Source organism: Hyperoodon ampullatus (genome assembly GCF_949752795.1).
Source record: "Hyperoodon ampullatus genome assembly, chromosome: 4".
In the NCBI taxonomy this organism is placed as follows: domain Eukaryota; kingdom Metazoa; phylum Chordata; class Mammalia; order Artiodactyla; family Ziphiidae; genus Hyperoodon; species Hyperoodon ampullatus.
In genome coordinates, this window is record NC_136917.1 from 77,845,614 (window position 1) to 77,861,678 (window position 16,065).

General features: G+C 44.4%; 1 protein-coding gene across 1 annotated transcript; it reads right to left on the bottom strand.

Annotated features, from left to right (window-relative positions):
• Positions 1–3,817: 3,817 nt before the first annotated feature.
• Positions 3,818–8,281, bottom strand: LOC307051255 (protein FAM170A-like; the record flags this gene model as incomplete). Its single annotated transcript, XM_079701582.1, is given in 4 exon segments — positions 3,818–4,651; positions 4,655–4,950; positions 5,734–5,874; positions 8,212–8,281. Coding segments are annotated over 4 exon segments (1,341 nt in total).
• Between the last annotated feature and the right edge of the window lie 7,784 nt (positions 8,282–16,065).

Genomic DNA, 16,065 nt, shown 5'->3' on the forward strand with positions numbered 1-16,065 from the left:
GTTTCTTCTAACTACTTTACAGATAATTTGTACAACATACCCATGGACTAGGTACAATTATAACCCCCAAGGGACAGAAAAGTGCAGATAAGTACAAATAAATACAGAGGCCAAGTGACTTGCCCAAGACACTGGAGCAAATCAAAATCCCTGCCTCTGTAATGATTTTGCTCTATTGCCTCTGTCTGGGAGGCTTGATGATTTTGCAACTAAAACCTTAAATACCATGTTCCATTTTTATATCTCTGACAAAAGCGTGGGGCTGTGATACGGGGTAACTAACCTGACGACTTTTGAAAACCCTTATGCACCTGGATGAAAGTAAGCCAGGGACTGTAAGCTATAGATTTAAGATTTCCTACCAACTTTTAAAAATAGCTTCCTGAATGCAATTTATGTAATGTCAAGGCTAGGATGTAGTCCAAATAGTAACAGAAAAATGGAGATCTGTAGAAAAATACTTAAAGTTGACAAGTATTGGGAGTGTAGTATTTTTGGGGCCAGCGTGTAGACCACAGGAAAACTTGCTGTTTCCATCCCAAAGGGAAGAGCTCTGTATTGCAACTGCCAAGGTCCCTGGGGCAGCAAGTGTGCTCACTGCTTAGTAAAGAAGCATCCTCAGTTTGATAGAATCATATGGGAGCCTTACATTTGGTTAGCAGGTTCTACATTCTTGATGTAATAATATTTTCAGGGTGTGGGAGGGTATCAAGCTATGAAAATACCCTTGGAGAGATTTGCTTATTAAGTTTGGCTTTTTCAATCTCCCTAATACTTCTTTACTGAACACCGGGAGGTTTCCTTCACTTTTCAGAATCATGTTGTTTCTCCCTTGTCGAATGAACTTCCAAATACTTTTGGATGAGCTATTAAGTTTGGAAAAAAATAAACATGTCTTCAAAATAAGGAAGAAGATAACAATGACAAGTAGAGAAGGCTCTAAAATGGAGAATATACTCCATTATAGCCAATTAATGGGAGTGGGAAGCTCGTGCTCACTGTCCAGGACATAGAACTAAAAGCTGAGGAGGAGCTGAGGCATCTCTTGGATCTCTATAAGCCTCCATCATTTCTGCTGAGTAGGGTTGACAGATAAAATATAGGCTGTTGAGTTAAATATGAATGTCAGAAAAACAACGAGTACATTTTGAAGATAAGTATGCCCCAAATAGTACATAGGATCTACTTATACTAAAAGTGATGACTTATTATTCATGTGAAGTTCAAGTTTAACTGGGTATCCTGTATTTTTATTTAGTAAATCTGACAGCCCTACTGATGATCCACAATGGAGGCAGTTCAGGAGCGGTACATGCTGGCTCTCGGACAGTCAGAAATGGCTTCAGCAGATCCAGGTACAGTATGAAATTCTTTTTGGATGTAGCTCAGAAGCCATGGGCAGCCCTTGACTGCAAGTACTGCCTCGGGTTTCCCTGAGGTGGGGTAAACCTTCCTCTTAATGGCCTTTTGGTAAGTCTGGAAGACCATATCCAAGGGGAGCCCCAAAGTCAGTTTCATCCTCACAACCATGTTTCCAATTCCTGGAATTGGCTGCATGTGACTCCCAAGAGATGAGGAGGTTTGTGAAAATTGGGAGTGTCATAGCTTGAACCCTTTGTAGGTAAAGTTTTGGTGTTCTGAGAGTTTTAACAGGAGCAATGTGAAAGACTCCAGGTCCCCAGGTAGATAGAAATAATCCTGTTCTACTTCTGTGTATGTGACAAGTCTCTAATAGTTCACAGAGCAAATATCTGGTCTTAGAAAGAGTGATCCAAGCTTGGATGTTTCTGGTGACAAGGCAAGGTCGTGAGTTTGAAGTTCACCTTTTATGGTTGAGGAGACAATAAAGTTGTCAGAAGGGCAATCATGGAGGAGACGTTGGCTTCATCCATTGTGCAGGCTTGTATATGTGGTTCTATCTAGATTGTGTTTCAAAGGTGGAGCTTGTTTACAATTACGAACATTCTCTAACGTGCTTTTTGGCCCTTCATTCCCAGAGCAAGAGCAGTGCCGAGGCTCTAGAAATGCCATGGATATTCTGAGCTGTCGGTGGCCTTTCCCAGGTACTGTTCCCTTGGTGCTGCTCCTTGAAATGTCCAAAGGGATTATCATCTGTTTTGTGGCCGGTCCTAGCATTGTGAAAGGAAGCTGCTGCTCCGGGCTCAGAGGATTTGTGCTGTGGTGGGAGGAGTAGTAGTACTACGACTATAAATTGTATCACAGCATATCTATTCCAGCTTGAGAGTGGGGTTGGGGGGTTATGAAGGGGGACTTTTATTGTACTTTTATACATTGTCCCCTTGAAAATAATTCAATTTTTAAAAATTAATTAATTTATTTTGGGCTGCATTGGGTCTTTGTTGCTGCTAGCGGGCGTTCTCTAGTTGCAGTGAGCGGGGGCTGCTCTTGGCTGTGGTGCACGGGCTTTTCATTGCAGTGGCTTCTCTTGTTGCGGAGCACGGGCTCTAGGCACGCAGGCTTCCGTAGTTGTGGCACGTGGGCTCAGTAGTTGTGACACACGGGCTCTAGAGCGCAGGCTCAGTAGTTGTGGCACGCGGGCTTAGTTACTCCGTGGCACGTGGGATCTTCCCAGAACAGGGCTCGAACCCATGTCCCCTGCCTTCGCAGGCATATTCTTAACCACTGCGCCACCAGGGAAGCCCAATAATTCAGTTTTTTATAAAGAGAATATTCCTAATATTCTTCCAAAATTTTAAAAATATATAGTTGGATAACACTATGAAAAGTTAACTGATATATTTTTTTATTATTTCTCTTTGCTCCCTGGATTTTTTTCCCCCTCCAGTCAGCTAGGCACTCTGAGTTCACTGCATTAGGAAGGTAAAGACTCAGCAGAAATGAGGGAGAAAAAAAGAAAATTCTCAGCTTTGGAATGTTCAAAACAGAGGCCACAGTAGAACAGGTGAGAATTCTGTGCACAAAAAATAAATGTCGTCTCAAATGTAAAAAAGTATTCTCTGCACTGGGAGGCAGGAGAGGGAGGGAGGGAAGGACTGAAGGAGAGAGATCAGTGTGACCAGGGACATGGAGACTGTGCTTGAGGACGATAGGCCCAGGAAGAGAATCAGAATCTGGAGAAGATTCAGCCTGCACGCGATCATTGCCTCCAGCCAGCACCCTCATCTCAGACCTCGGGAAATTCAGAGAGAGAGTGGGAGTAAGTCAGGAGGGCCACGCGCATAGTCTGTGTGGCAGGGGTTGTGGCCATTCCCTATTTGTGAGAAGTCCCCAGCAATTTCCAGGCCTCCTTCTGGAAAATGCTGGCGGACGTCTCTAGTGCTTATGTGAAAGCTTGTTCACAAACCTTGAAAGATACAGATGTAGATGACTGATAGATAGATGCATAGATAGAAAAATGTAATTAACTCAAACATCCAGGAAAGGTTTGGAAAATGCCCTTTATTGCATAGGACGTTCATATTGTCATATGATGTTAGACTGAGTGCCGGTCTCTTCATCCTCCTTCAGACCACGGCATTCTGTCTGCTACTATCCCGAGGATCCTTTCTTCTCCCTGGAAGGGATAAAACAAATGAGGTAGAACAGGAAGAGACAAGCAGCACTACAAGCTCTGCTGGTCAGGGTTACCCTCCAGCGTTGCCTTAACGCTCAGAGCCACACACACCACAGTGAGCTTGGCTCCAGATCAACGACCACGCAACGAAGGTTCTGGAACATTTCAATTTCTTGGGGAACCTCATTTCCACGTGACTCTCTTTCATATTCCCCTTTGTCACAGAAGGCTAGGTACAGTGGTCTGGGTGAGATCTCAGCTCAGGCCAAAGGCTCTCAGACCTCAAAGTTCTGGTCCTGCAAGGGCCCCTGTCCTCTCTTGAGACCACTCCTGGCTCTCTCTGCCGAGAAGGAGCTGCTGGCGGTACGTCCTGTAAGAGTTGAGGTCCATCGTGCAGACCCTGAGAAAACTCCTAGGAAAAGGGTCCACATTCTTGTTGAAGTCAACAGAGCTCAATTCCTTTGGAAGTGCTGGGTGTGTCCCAAGTTGATGCAACTGCAGAGCCATTAGGTAAACCAGCACATGTGTGCGGCCCCTTCCCTTAGACTCCTCTGGGCCCTCGTGACATAGGCTCAGAAGACTGCCAGCCTCAAGCCTTACCTCTTCCAAGGCCACACCGTGTCCAGGATCTTCTGTCCCATGAATCTCAGTTGCTGTGTGGAAATCAAAAGAGAGAAAAGACCCTGCCTGCGGGGTCTCTTCGGGTTGGGGCCTTCTAGCTTCTCTTCCTCCTCCTCCTCGTCCTCCTCGTCCTCCTCGTCTCTCAGAGGTGGTCTCGGGTTCCACACTGCCCTCCTCCTCAGGGGTGCTCTCGAATTCCACATTGCCCATCCACTGGGCGATGTTGAGATGGAAGAAACGGCAGCCGAAGCCCTCCAGGACGCCGCCCTTCACGTGCTGCTGGAGGATCTCCAAGGTGGGGAAGACCCGGCAGCCGGCCATGCACCTGAAGCCAGTCTCCGTGGTCACCATCCAGTCCGGTGTCTTGGCCCTGGGTGTCTCCTGGACTGCAGGTGACCCTGATGGGCTGCCTGGCTCTGCCCTTTCCTCATACTCTTTCTCCTCCCCAGTGGGCTCACTGTCAGACAGGAGGCTTTCGGTGAACACATCAGAGGGTTAAGTGCCTACTGTGCACGCATCCTCAGGAGGGGTCACTGCTTCTATCGTCAGCTGCTTTTCAGGCAACTCCAAGGGTTTCTTTGTCTTCCAGGAGACAGCTACACCCTTGTTCACTTGTACCTGCATGTAGTAGATTTTCATGCCCCTTTCCTCTTTGTCTGGGTGCAGATAGTTCTTACAGGGTGAAGAGGGTGAGGAGGAGACACAGTGTGAAGGGGGAGCGGTCTCCCCTTTTTCCTGAACCTGGGCTAGGGGTGCTTTAGGCTGGGAAGTGTCTCGATGTGATCTCCGGATTCCTGAAAAAGGAAATTAAAAACATAATAACATGCATGGGCCGTGCCGGAAGTTGAGGGAGCAGGTGTGGTAGACGAGAGAGGGACATTTGCATGACGTAGCTATGTGGTGAGCTTGGTGTCTGTTGGGTGTAGGACGGAGCGGTGTATCTGGTGTCATCTGTGGGCTTTTCATGTGCGTGTGGGGGGATACTGGAGCGGTGTCTGTATACAGGGGTGTGGAGTATGGTGGTGAGGGCTGTGGTATGTGAGGGATGCGGCTGGATGCGTGTACGACGAGGAGTGTGAGTTTGGGAATATCGGTGGTGCATTACTTGTGGAATGGGGCTGTGGTGCTTGGGGTTTATGTGTGCTCTGAGAAGGGCTGTGCCTGGAGGGCGGATGTATGTGTCAGCTGTGTGGACCTGAGCTGGATGGTCCTGCTCTCAGGCTGGAGATCTATGATGTAGAATTCTGTCCTTCTCTGGAAGCAAAGGCAAAGAGAAACCCTACATTTTCCTCTGAAGATGCTTAATCTGGTCCCTCTTCCCTCCACCTCAAGCCCAGACCTTTCCGGCCCCTGCTCCTTGACTTCCCCACCATGGTGTTACCAGGATTCACACACCCCCGCCCCAGACTCAGCTGGGATCCACGCCCTCGTAACAGCTCAGCCATCCTGCCCAGGCTCCTCCACAGAGCCCTCATCACCTCTGATGACCCTGGGTTTCCTCTCAGCCTCCCTGGGATCTGTGTGCCTCCTGCCTCACAGCCAAGCACCCCCTCACCTGAGGAGCCCCGCGCCCTTACCAGCGTAGATGAGCTTGCGCGGAGAAGAAGCACAGGAGAAGTATGTAGAGGCAGAGGAGACCTCCCCTGCCCCTGGGCTGCAGCCTTGGGCCACCACAGTGGATCCAAGCTGAGGGGGATCCTCTTGTGACTTCGAGATTCCTGAGGGAGGAATGAAAGGCTCAGGGTGGGTTCATCAGTCCTCTGTCCACAAATATTTACCGAGTGTCTGGCACGTGTCAGGTGCAGTGAATACACACAGTTGAGAGTGTGGTTCCCAGTGGATACTCCAGTATTTAATTCAAATCAGTACTTACTCTGTCACTGTCTTGGTAATGTAGGCCTCGGTGGTGACTGTGAGTATGTGGGAAGAGTGAGTGATGTGTATCAGTTAAGTCTGTGGTAAGTGTGGGGTTGGCATGGGGAGCACAGTGCAGATGTGTCTTATCTGTGTCTGTGGCCTTTGTGTGCATGGTTTCTGTTCACAAGTCAGGAATTCTGGGACATGTAACTTTTCCTCATTACATGGTGTGGCTTGTATTTATGGTGTGTGTTCATTCATTCATTCACCAAGATTCAGTAAGCAGCTACTCCTGTGTATCCGGCACTCTTGCATTGTTCTAGTCTCTGGTAATGCTGCACATTCTACTAGAGGAAGACACACACTAAACAAAAATACAATAAATATATAATACCTGAGCTGGTGGTAAGTATATAAGGGTTGCCAGACTAAGCGAAGAAAAATACAGGGCACCCAGTTAAATTTCAGTTTCAGATAAACCCAGAATAATTTTTTCGTGTAAGTATTCCCATGCAGTATTTGGTCTTACTTATTTTTAGTGTAAGTATGGCCCATACAATATTTGGGACATACTGATACTGAAAAATTACTTGTTGTTTATCTGGAATTCAAATTGAACTGGATAGCCCATATTTTATCTGGCAACCCTGACATGGGTTAGTGAGACTGTGGTTTACTGTGGTTTGTACAAAGCGGGTCTGGCATTACTCAAGAATGTGTTACAAGTGTGGTGTGTATGACACGTGACTGGTTATTATAGAGGTATTTAGCAATGGCTGAAGTTAGCTGTGTTTGTGCGAGAGTTGAGGAGATACACACACATATATATATATATAGAGAGAGAGTGTGTGTGTGTGTGTCCTATATATATAGTGTGTGTGTCTATATACATATCTCATCTCCAGCGTTTGGTGTTGGAGGAGAGGATTGTGATACAGGTGGGTTGTATGAGAAGGTAGTACAGGAGGGATGCGTGTATATACCTACATGTGCTGTGTGTGGTTTAATACGGAAGTTATATATGGGGTGTGTGATATTTTTGCTGTATCAGAGTGTACATGGGTGTATGAGTTACTGTCTCATAAAACACCCCTAACAAGAATTCTGTATACACTCTTACGTACGCCGAGTGTCACCCAGGTCCAGACAGGGTGACAAGAACTTTACCACGCAGAGTTTATATCTGATAAGCACTCTACCCCCATTCATCCTGCTCTCCTCTGTACTACCACACACACACACACACACACACACACACACACACACACACACACAGGAACATAGCGAAAAATATTCTGAATGGTCAGGGGCAGTCATTGCCTTCCCCAGTCTGTCCCAGCCACTGCCTGAAAATCTGCCTGCTGTGTAGACCTCCATTCCCAGGGCCCATCCTACAGTCTCCAGGGCCCTGGGCCTGGTAGGAGCTACTGGGCTCTAATCTGGGGCAGAGACCTCTAGCTGGAACTCTGGTGTGACCACCCCCTCCCAGGGCAAGCTACTCGCCTACATTTAATGCACGCAGGCACCACGTGGCCCGTGGCTCTCAGAGCTCCCCGCAGGACCCTGAGGACATTTCTCATCCCCGCCCACGCGGTCTCATTCTCTGGAAAGCCCTTCCCTTCCCTTGGTCTCCTTTGGGAAATTGTTCCTGTTGAAGGAATAAAACCTCCTTGCTTTCAATATGACACCATCCCTAGGCAAACAATCGTCTTTCGAACTGCATTCCACTTGTCAAGATATTTTTCAACAGGGCCTTCAACTCATGGGGCTTCTCTTTCCACTTTGGTAAAAGAGGCCAAGCAACTCATGGGTCTCTCTCAGCATCCTTGCATCCTTCACATCCCCCACCTCATGACCCCAGGAAAAGATCCAAGAGAATAAGAGAGAAATCGGGGACTGAGAAAAGCTGCACCTCTAGGCAGGATGCAGCCTGCTGTGAGTCCGACAAAGCTCCAGGCCCGGCTGCCCCAGGAGAGAGTCCTCAGACCAGCGGAGCTGACCTCCCATCTCCCAGGGGCATCTGGCCGTTCTGTGCCGTCTCGCACCACAGGGACCCTCCGGATGGATACGGCAGCATCAGTGAGACAAGGTCTCTCGCTCCCTGCTTCACAGGTGACACGTTCTCAGTCCCCCGCTTCCTAGAGAAGGTTCAGTTTGGCAGAAACCCATGTGCCCCAGACAAGTTGCCCCCCACATACCTCCTCCGTTCTCGGCAGTTTCCTGGGACTCTTCATTTTCCAGATGTTTCCTCTTTTGTCGCCGTTTCATCGTACCAACTAGAAGTCTCCCTTAGGAGATGCCTCAAGAGATGTCCAACTCCTCCTCTCCCCTACAGGTTGGCCCTTCTTGGCTCTTGGGAAGTCCGTTGAAATGATTCAATACAAATAAAAATAGTCAAGTCTCCTAAATGGCTGAAAAACTTGTACCACTTAGTGAACCAGCAGTGCTGCCTAGTGCTCACCAGGGCTGTTAAGTTTGCAAGGTTGCCAGGCGCACAGCAGGATTCTGTGACCTCAATGATGACATCAGAGCATTCTGTGGACCTAGGTTCAGCACAGTCTCTGCAATAGCACAGGCCCCGTTTTCAAGAACAATTCCTGTTTCCCAGCCGAACCTTTCCCATGAAAGGGAAAGGTTCATACCATATCTATTATAAATTGTATCATACCATATCTATTATAAAATGAACATTTTTTTTAATTTATTTTTTATTTTTTTATTTTTTATTGCTTTATAACAAATTTAATCAGTTATACATATACATATGTTCCCATATCCCCTCCCTTTTGCGTCTCCCTCCCACCCTCCCTATCCCACCCCTCCAGGCGGTCACAAAGCACCGAGCTGATCTCCCTGTGCTATGCGGCTGCTTCCCACTAGCTATCTACCTTACGTTTGGTAGTGTATATATGTCCATGCCGCTCTTTCACTTTGTCACAGCTTACCCTTCCCCCTCCCCATATCCTCAAGTCCATTCTCTAGTAGGTCTGTGTCTTTATTCCTGTCTTACCCCTATGTTCTTCATGACATTTTTTTTTTCTTAAATTCCATATATATGTGTCAGCATACAGTATTTGTCTTTCTCTTTCTGACTTACTTCACTCTGTATGACAGACTCTAGGTCCATCCACCTCATTACAAATAGCTCAATTTCATTTCTTTTTATGGCTGAGTAATATTCCATTGTATATATGTGCCACATCTTCTTTACCCATTCATCCGATGATGGACACTTAGGTTGTTTCCATCTCTGGGCTATTGTAAATAGGGCTGCTATGAACATTTTGGTACATGTCTCTTTTTGAATTATGGTTTTCTCAGGGTATATGCCCAGCAGTGGGATTGCTGGGTCATATGGTAGTTCTATTTGTAGTTTCTTAAGGAACCTCCATACCGTTCTCCATAGTGGCTGTACCAATTCACATTCCCACCAGCAGTGCAAGAGTGTTCCCTTTTTTCCACACCCTCTCCAGCATTTATTGTTTCTAGATTTTTTGATGATGGCCATTCTGACTGGTGTGAGATGATATCTCATTGTAGTTTTGATTTGCATTTCTCTAATGAGTAAAGATGTTGAGCATCCTTTCATGTGTTTGTTGGCAGTCTGTATATCTTCTGTGGAGAAATGTCTATTTAGGTCTTCTGCCCATTTTTGGATTGGGCTGTTTGTCTTTTTGTTATTGAGCTGCATGAGCTGCTTATAAATTTTGGAGATTAATCCTTTGTCAGTTGCTTCATTTGCAAATATTTTCTCCCATTCTGAGGGTTGTCTTTTGGTCTTGTTTATGGTTTCCTTTGCTGTGCAAAAGCTTTTAAGTTTCATTAGGTCCCATGTGTTTATTTTTGTCTTTATTTCCATTTCTCTAGGAGGTGGGTCCAAAAGGATCTTGCTGTGATTTATGTCATAGAGTGTTCTACCTATGTTTTCCTCTAAGAGTTTGATAGTGTCTGGCCTTACATTTAGGTCTTTAATCCATTTTGAGCTTATTTTTGTGTATGGTGTTAGGGAGTGATCTAATCTCATACTTTTACATGTCCCTATCCAGTTTTCCCAGCACCACTGTCCTTTCTCCACTGTACATTCCTGCCTCCTTTATCAAAGATAAGGTGACCATATGTCCGTGGGTTTATCTCTGGGCTTTCTATCCTGTTCCATGGATCTATCTTTCTGTTTTTGTGCCAGTACCATACTGTCTTGATTACTGTAGCTTTGTAGTATAGTCTGAAGTCAGGGAGCCTGATTCCTCCAGCTCCATTTTTCGTTCTCAAGATTGCTTTGGCTATTCGGGGTCTTTTGTGTTTCCATACAAATTGTGAAATTTTTTGCTCTAGTTTTGTGAAAAATGCCAGTGGTAGTTTGATAGGGATTGCATTGAATCTGTAGACTGCTTTGGGTAGTAGAGTCATTTTCACAATGTTGATTCTTCCAATCCAAGAACATGGTATATCTCTCCATCTATTTGTATCATCTTTAATTTCTTTCATCAGTGTCTTATAATTTTCTGCATACAGGTCTTTTGTCTCCTTAGGTAGGTTTATTCCTAGATATAAAATGAACATTTTGATTGGAGATCTTTTAATGTCTTTTATATAGAGATTTAATATGAATATTTTAAATGGTCTCCAGTTTCCCTGTGGATTATTGACATTTTAAACTCTGCGCTTCCATTTTCCCTCAATACCTGTAATTTTGTCACGGCTATTTCTGTACTTAAAGATGAGGAACTATATAATTGATTTCTTCATTTTTTTCCCATCTCTTTCCAAGGTACTGAATTTGATTGTGTCTTACGAATTAGTGAAAAATGCTAGTCCTTGAGTCAGGACATTGGGCCCTTTACCAAGTCACTCAACCTGTCTGGGCTTCAGCTTCTGTCTGTGCTATCGAGAGGCTTGGCCAAGCTGACTTTTCAAATGCTGTGTTTCTTTGATTCACTCTCACGTACTGATCTGCTACTTAAGAAGAGGGCCTGTTCTCATAAAGTAAGAACAGTCGTTTTCTAATCCTTGGGTTGGGCGGAGTTTAAGTGGTCGTACTCAGTTTGTTAGTTATATTTACTTTTACGTATGCTTAGCTCTAAATAATTTATATGGCTCTTGTGACTATTTTTAGATCTTCTTTTTTTCTTATTTTCTTTTACAGTTTCTAATTTGTTATCGCCAGTGTAGAGGAGCCTGATTGATTTTTAAAATTTATTGATCTTGTATCTGTCTGCCTTGTTGAACCGTCTTATTAGTTCCTGCTAGTTTATCTGTGGGTTCTTTTGGGTTTCCTACATAAATGAACATATTAAATGTAAATAATGTGTTCTTTGGATAAAGTTTATTTTCTTGCATCTCTATATATAGAAGCAATATGTTGAATTGATTTAAATATTTAAATACTTACATACCTGTTATCATACTCTAAGATTCTTTATCTTATTTTCTTTCAATCAATATTATGTTTTCAAGATTTATCCACATCAGTCCATATAGATCTAGGTCTTTGATTTTTGACTGTTTGATATTATTTCATCACATGCGTATAGCATCATTTATTTTCCATTCAAGCATTATTGGACAATTGGATTGTTTCCCTCCCTTCTCTAGAACAAACAACGTTTCCTAGAATATCCCTGAAGATGTCTGACAGTCGAGAAGGGCCAGGCTCCCCGAAGATTCCTACTTGCTTTTAGCCACCTTCCAACAGGCCATCTCCAGCCAGCAATTTGAAGCACAGATGAAATGAAAACTCCCCCAAGTGTGGAGATCTTCGGAGCTTCCTAGAAGGTGGGAGGTTAATGATAGGCATCCTGCTGGGATCCCAGGGGAGTCTGAGCTGGCCTGAAGCTGATCTTCCTCCTCCACCTCTCAAGAGAAATGTGGAGGAAAGAAGACTTCAAAAACTGTGAGTAGGCAGAGGGAGAGAGATTGAGGGCCGAAGCTGCAGCTGAGGTCTTGGAGTGGGCTGTGAGGACGCAGAGCCTCTAGAGAGCCAGGCTCTGCCTTCTGAGCACTTCTCCCCTAAGGCTGCTCATCATTCAGGTGATAGCAGGCATATACAGCCGACTCGGCCCACACTGTCACAGAAAGCCTTATCAGGATCTCTTCGTCTTCATACACTCTTGTGTCTGTTACTTGGTTATTGCCTTTGGTACTCCACTGATGTGAACCACAGCCGCTAGGGGATGGAGGACACTAGTGACCCATCTTGCTCTGTGGCCTCAGTCCACAGCTTGAGGGTAAGGGAAGAGGCCAAATGAAGGTCAAGAAGGAAAGATGGAGTTTGAAGAGAAGACCTGAGTTAAGGGTGTCTTCTCAAGTCTTGATGAATGAAATGTAGCTCCAGTACCTGAAGTCCTGCTTGTTCTCAAGGCTGACCACGGGGCTGGGTGTACTCAGTGAAGGAACCGTATACACTTAGTATTTCATTGCTTGCTCACACTTGCCCTCCTCTGATACACACTCTGCAAGACTGATGTTCCCCTGAAACAACTTTCCACCTGCCACTGTCATCCCATGAATATTTGCTTCCCCTTCCTAGTGTCCCCCTAGAATGCTATTGCAGCCAATTCATAATTCGATAATCATGCTTCTTACCGTAGTCTCAGCAACTTCTGATAAATTTTAGTCACTTCATTCCATAGTCTTCACACGTCAATAATCTTCCTTAACTTCCTAGCTGCAGGTTAACCCATTCGGAATCATTTCTTTTTCTTTCTCTTCTTTGGCAAATCCTTTCTATCTTTTAAGGTCCTTTTCTTGTCTCTCTACCATCCTGCCTTCCTGAACTTTTTTTTTTTCCATTTAAGTAACCTTTCAATCTCCTTCCCCAATTTCCTCATAAACATTTAGAGTTTATTCCTCACAAGTTAGACAGAGGTTTATGAGTGGCCAGGCATAATGGACTCAGAATGAGTTGGCACCCCCGAGGTACCTGTTTTGCTGGGGAGCCACAGGTGAAGGGCTGGCTGCTGGACACATGTTTGCATGGAGTCAGGCTGAGTGGCCTCGGGGTGTTTGCTCTGCACTTGTGTGTGTTTCTCCCTAGTTGGTTTCCTTGTCCAGCCACCTCTGACCTCCCTCCATCCAGCCCAGGGCATCCTTCTCATCACAGGGGTAGGATGTTTGTCTCGTTTTCCATCACATCCTTTCCCCAAAGTTTGGTTGTGAGTTGTTCCCATTCCAAAGACCTTTCCTCTTTGAAGAGAAAAGAGAAAATCTTTTCTCTCCTTTTCTCTCACTTCACTTCTGCTCTATTATCTCCTCCGTCCAGAATGGCCCACTGACTCAAATGGGTGTAGATCCGAAGATGGCAAGAAATGCCAGCAATTCTGAAATAATAATACGGATGTATCAGGAAAACTTGAAAACCTTTATCCTGCCACATTAAAAAAAATTGCACTTCCAGTGTATTCAAAGTCTCAGTGTAGAAACACAAATGATGTAGAAATTGAATGACACTCAAGTTTTTCTTTCCTCCTTTCCTGATTTATTCTAATCCTCAAAGTTAACATGATTAACTATCTGTTATGTAAACTTTCAGACATTTTCTACGCATGCACACTTTTCTTTTTTTCACATAAGAGTGTGAACTAGGTCACTTTCAACACGCTGTGATTCTGTGATTCACTGTCTCCCACCGAGTCATCCACTGATAAAGTAATCTGTTTCATGGAGAAATATTTCCAATAGCTAATAGCCAATGTCTGTGGAGTGCTTACTCTGTGTCGGTTTCTTCTAACTACTTTACAGATAATTTGTACAACATACCCATGGACTAGGTACAATTATAACCCCCAAGGGACAGAAAAGTGCAGATAAGTACCAATAAATACAGAGGCCAAGTGACTTGCACAAGACACTGGAGCAAATCAAAATCCCTGCCTCTGTAATGATTTTGCTCTATTGCCTCTGTCTGGGAGGCTTGATGATTTTGCAACTAAAACCTTAAATACCATGTTCCATTTTTATATCTCTGACAAAAGCGTGGGGCTGTGATACGGGGTAACTAACCTGACGACTTTTGAAAACCCTTATGCACCTGGATGAAAGTAAGCCAGGGACTGTAAGCTATAGATTTAAGATTTCCTACCAACTTTTAAAAATAGCTTCCTGAATGCAATTTATGTAATGTCAAGGCTAGGATGTAGTCCAAATAGTAACAGAAAAATGGAGATCTGTAGAAAAATACTTAAAGTTGACAAGTATTGGGAGTGTAGTATTTTTGGGGCCAGCGTGTAGACCACAGGAAAACTTGCTGTTTCCATCCCAAAGGGAAGAGCTCTGTATTGCAACTGCCAAGGTCCCTGGGGCAGCAAGTGTGCTCACTGCTTAGTAAAGAAGCATCCTCAGTTTGATAGAATCATATGGGAGCCTTACATTTGGTTAGCAGGTTCTACATTCTTGATGTAATAATATTTTCAGGGTGTGGGAGGGTATCAAGCTATGAAAATACCCTTGGAGAGATTTGCTTATTAAGTTTGGCTTTTTCAATCTCCCTAATACTTCTTTACTAAACACCGGGAGGTTTCCTTCACTTTTCAGAATCATGTTGTTTCTCCCTTGTCGAATGAACTTCCAAATACTTTTGGATGAGCTATTAAGTTTGGAAAAAAATAAACATGTCTTCAAAATAAGGAAGAAGATAACAATGACAAGTAGAGAAGGCTCTAAAATGGAGAATATACTCCATTATAGCCAATTAATGGGAGTGGGAAGCTCGTGCTCACTGTCCAGGACATAGAACTAAAAGCTGAGGAGGAGCTGAGGCATCTCTTGGATCTCTATAAGCCTCCATCATTTCTGCTGAGTAGGGTTGACAGATAAAATATAGGCTGTTGAGTTAAATATGAATGTCAGAAAAACAACGAGTACATTTTGAAGATAAGTATGCCCCAAATAGTACATAGGATCTACTTATACTAAAAGTGATGACTTATTATTCATGTGAAGTTCAAGTTTAACTGGGTATCCTGTATTTTTATTTAGTAAATCTGACAGCCCTACTGATGATCCACAATGGAGGCAGTTCAGGAGCGGTACATGCTGGCTCTCGGACAGTCAGAAATGGCTTCAGCAGATCCAGGTACAGTATGAAATTCTTTTTGGATGTAGCTCAGAAGCCATGGCCAGCCCTTGACTGCAAGTACTGCCTCGGGTTTCCCTGAGGTGGGGTAAACCTTCCTCTTAATGGCCTTTTGGTAAGTCTGGAAGACCATATCCAAGGGGAGCCCCAAAGTCAGTTTCATCCTCACAACCATGTTTCCAATTCCTGGAATTGGCTGCATGTGACTCCCAAGAGATGAGGAGGTTTGTGAAAATTGGGAGTGTCATAGCTTGAACCCTTTGTAGGTAAAGTTTTGGTGTTCTGAGAGTTTTAACAGGAGCAATGTGAAAGACTCCAGGTCCCCAGGTAGATAGAAATAATCCTGTTCTACTTCTGTGTATGTGACAAGTCTCTAATAGTTCACAGAGCAAATATCTGGTCTTAGAAAGAGTGATCCAAGCTTGGATGTTTCTGGTGACAAGGCAAGGTCGTGAGTTTGAAGTTCACCTTTTATGGTTGAGGAGACAATAAAGTTGTCAGAAGGGCAATCATGGAGGAGACGTTGGCTTCATCCATTGTGCAGGCTTGTATATGTGGTTCTATCTAGATTGTGTTTCAAAGGTGGAGCTTGTTTACAATTACGAACATTCTCTGACGTGCTTTTTGGCCCTTCATTCCCAGAGCAAGAGCAGTGCCGAGGCTCTAGAAATGCCATGGATATTCTGAGCTGTCAGTGGCATTTCCCAGGTACTGTTCCCTTGGTGCTGATCCTTGAAATGTCCAAAGGGATTATCATCTGTTTTGTGGCCGGTCCTAGCATTGTGAAAGGAAGCTGCTGCTCCGGGCTCAGAGGATTTGGGCTGTGGTGGGAGGAGTAGTAGTACTACGACTATAAATTGTATCACAGCATATCTATTCCAGCTTGAGAGTGGGGTTCGGGGGTTATGAAGGGGGACTTTTATTGTACTTTTATACATTGTCCCCTTGAAAATAATTCAATTTTTAAAAATTAATTAATTTA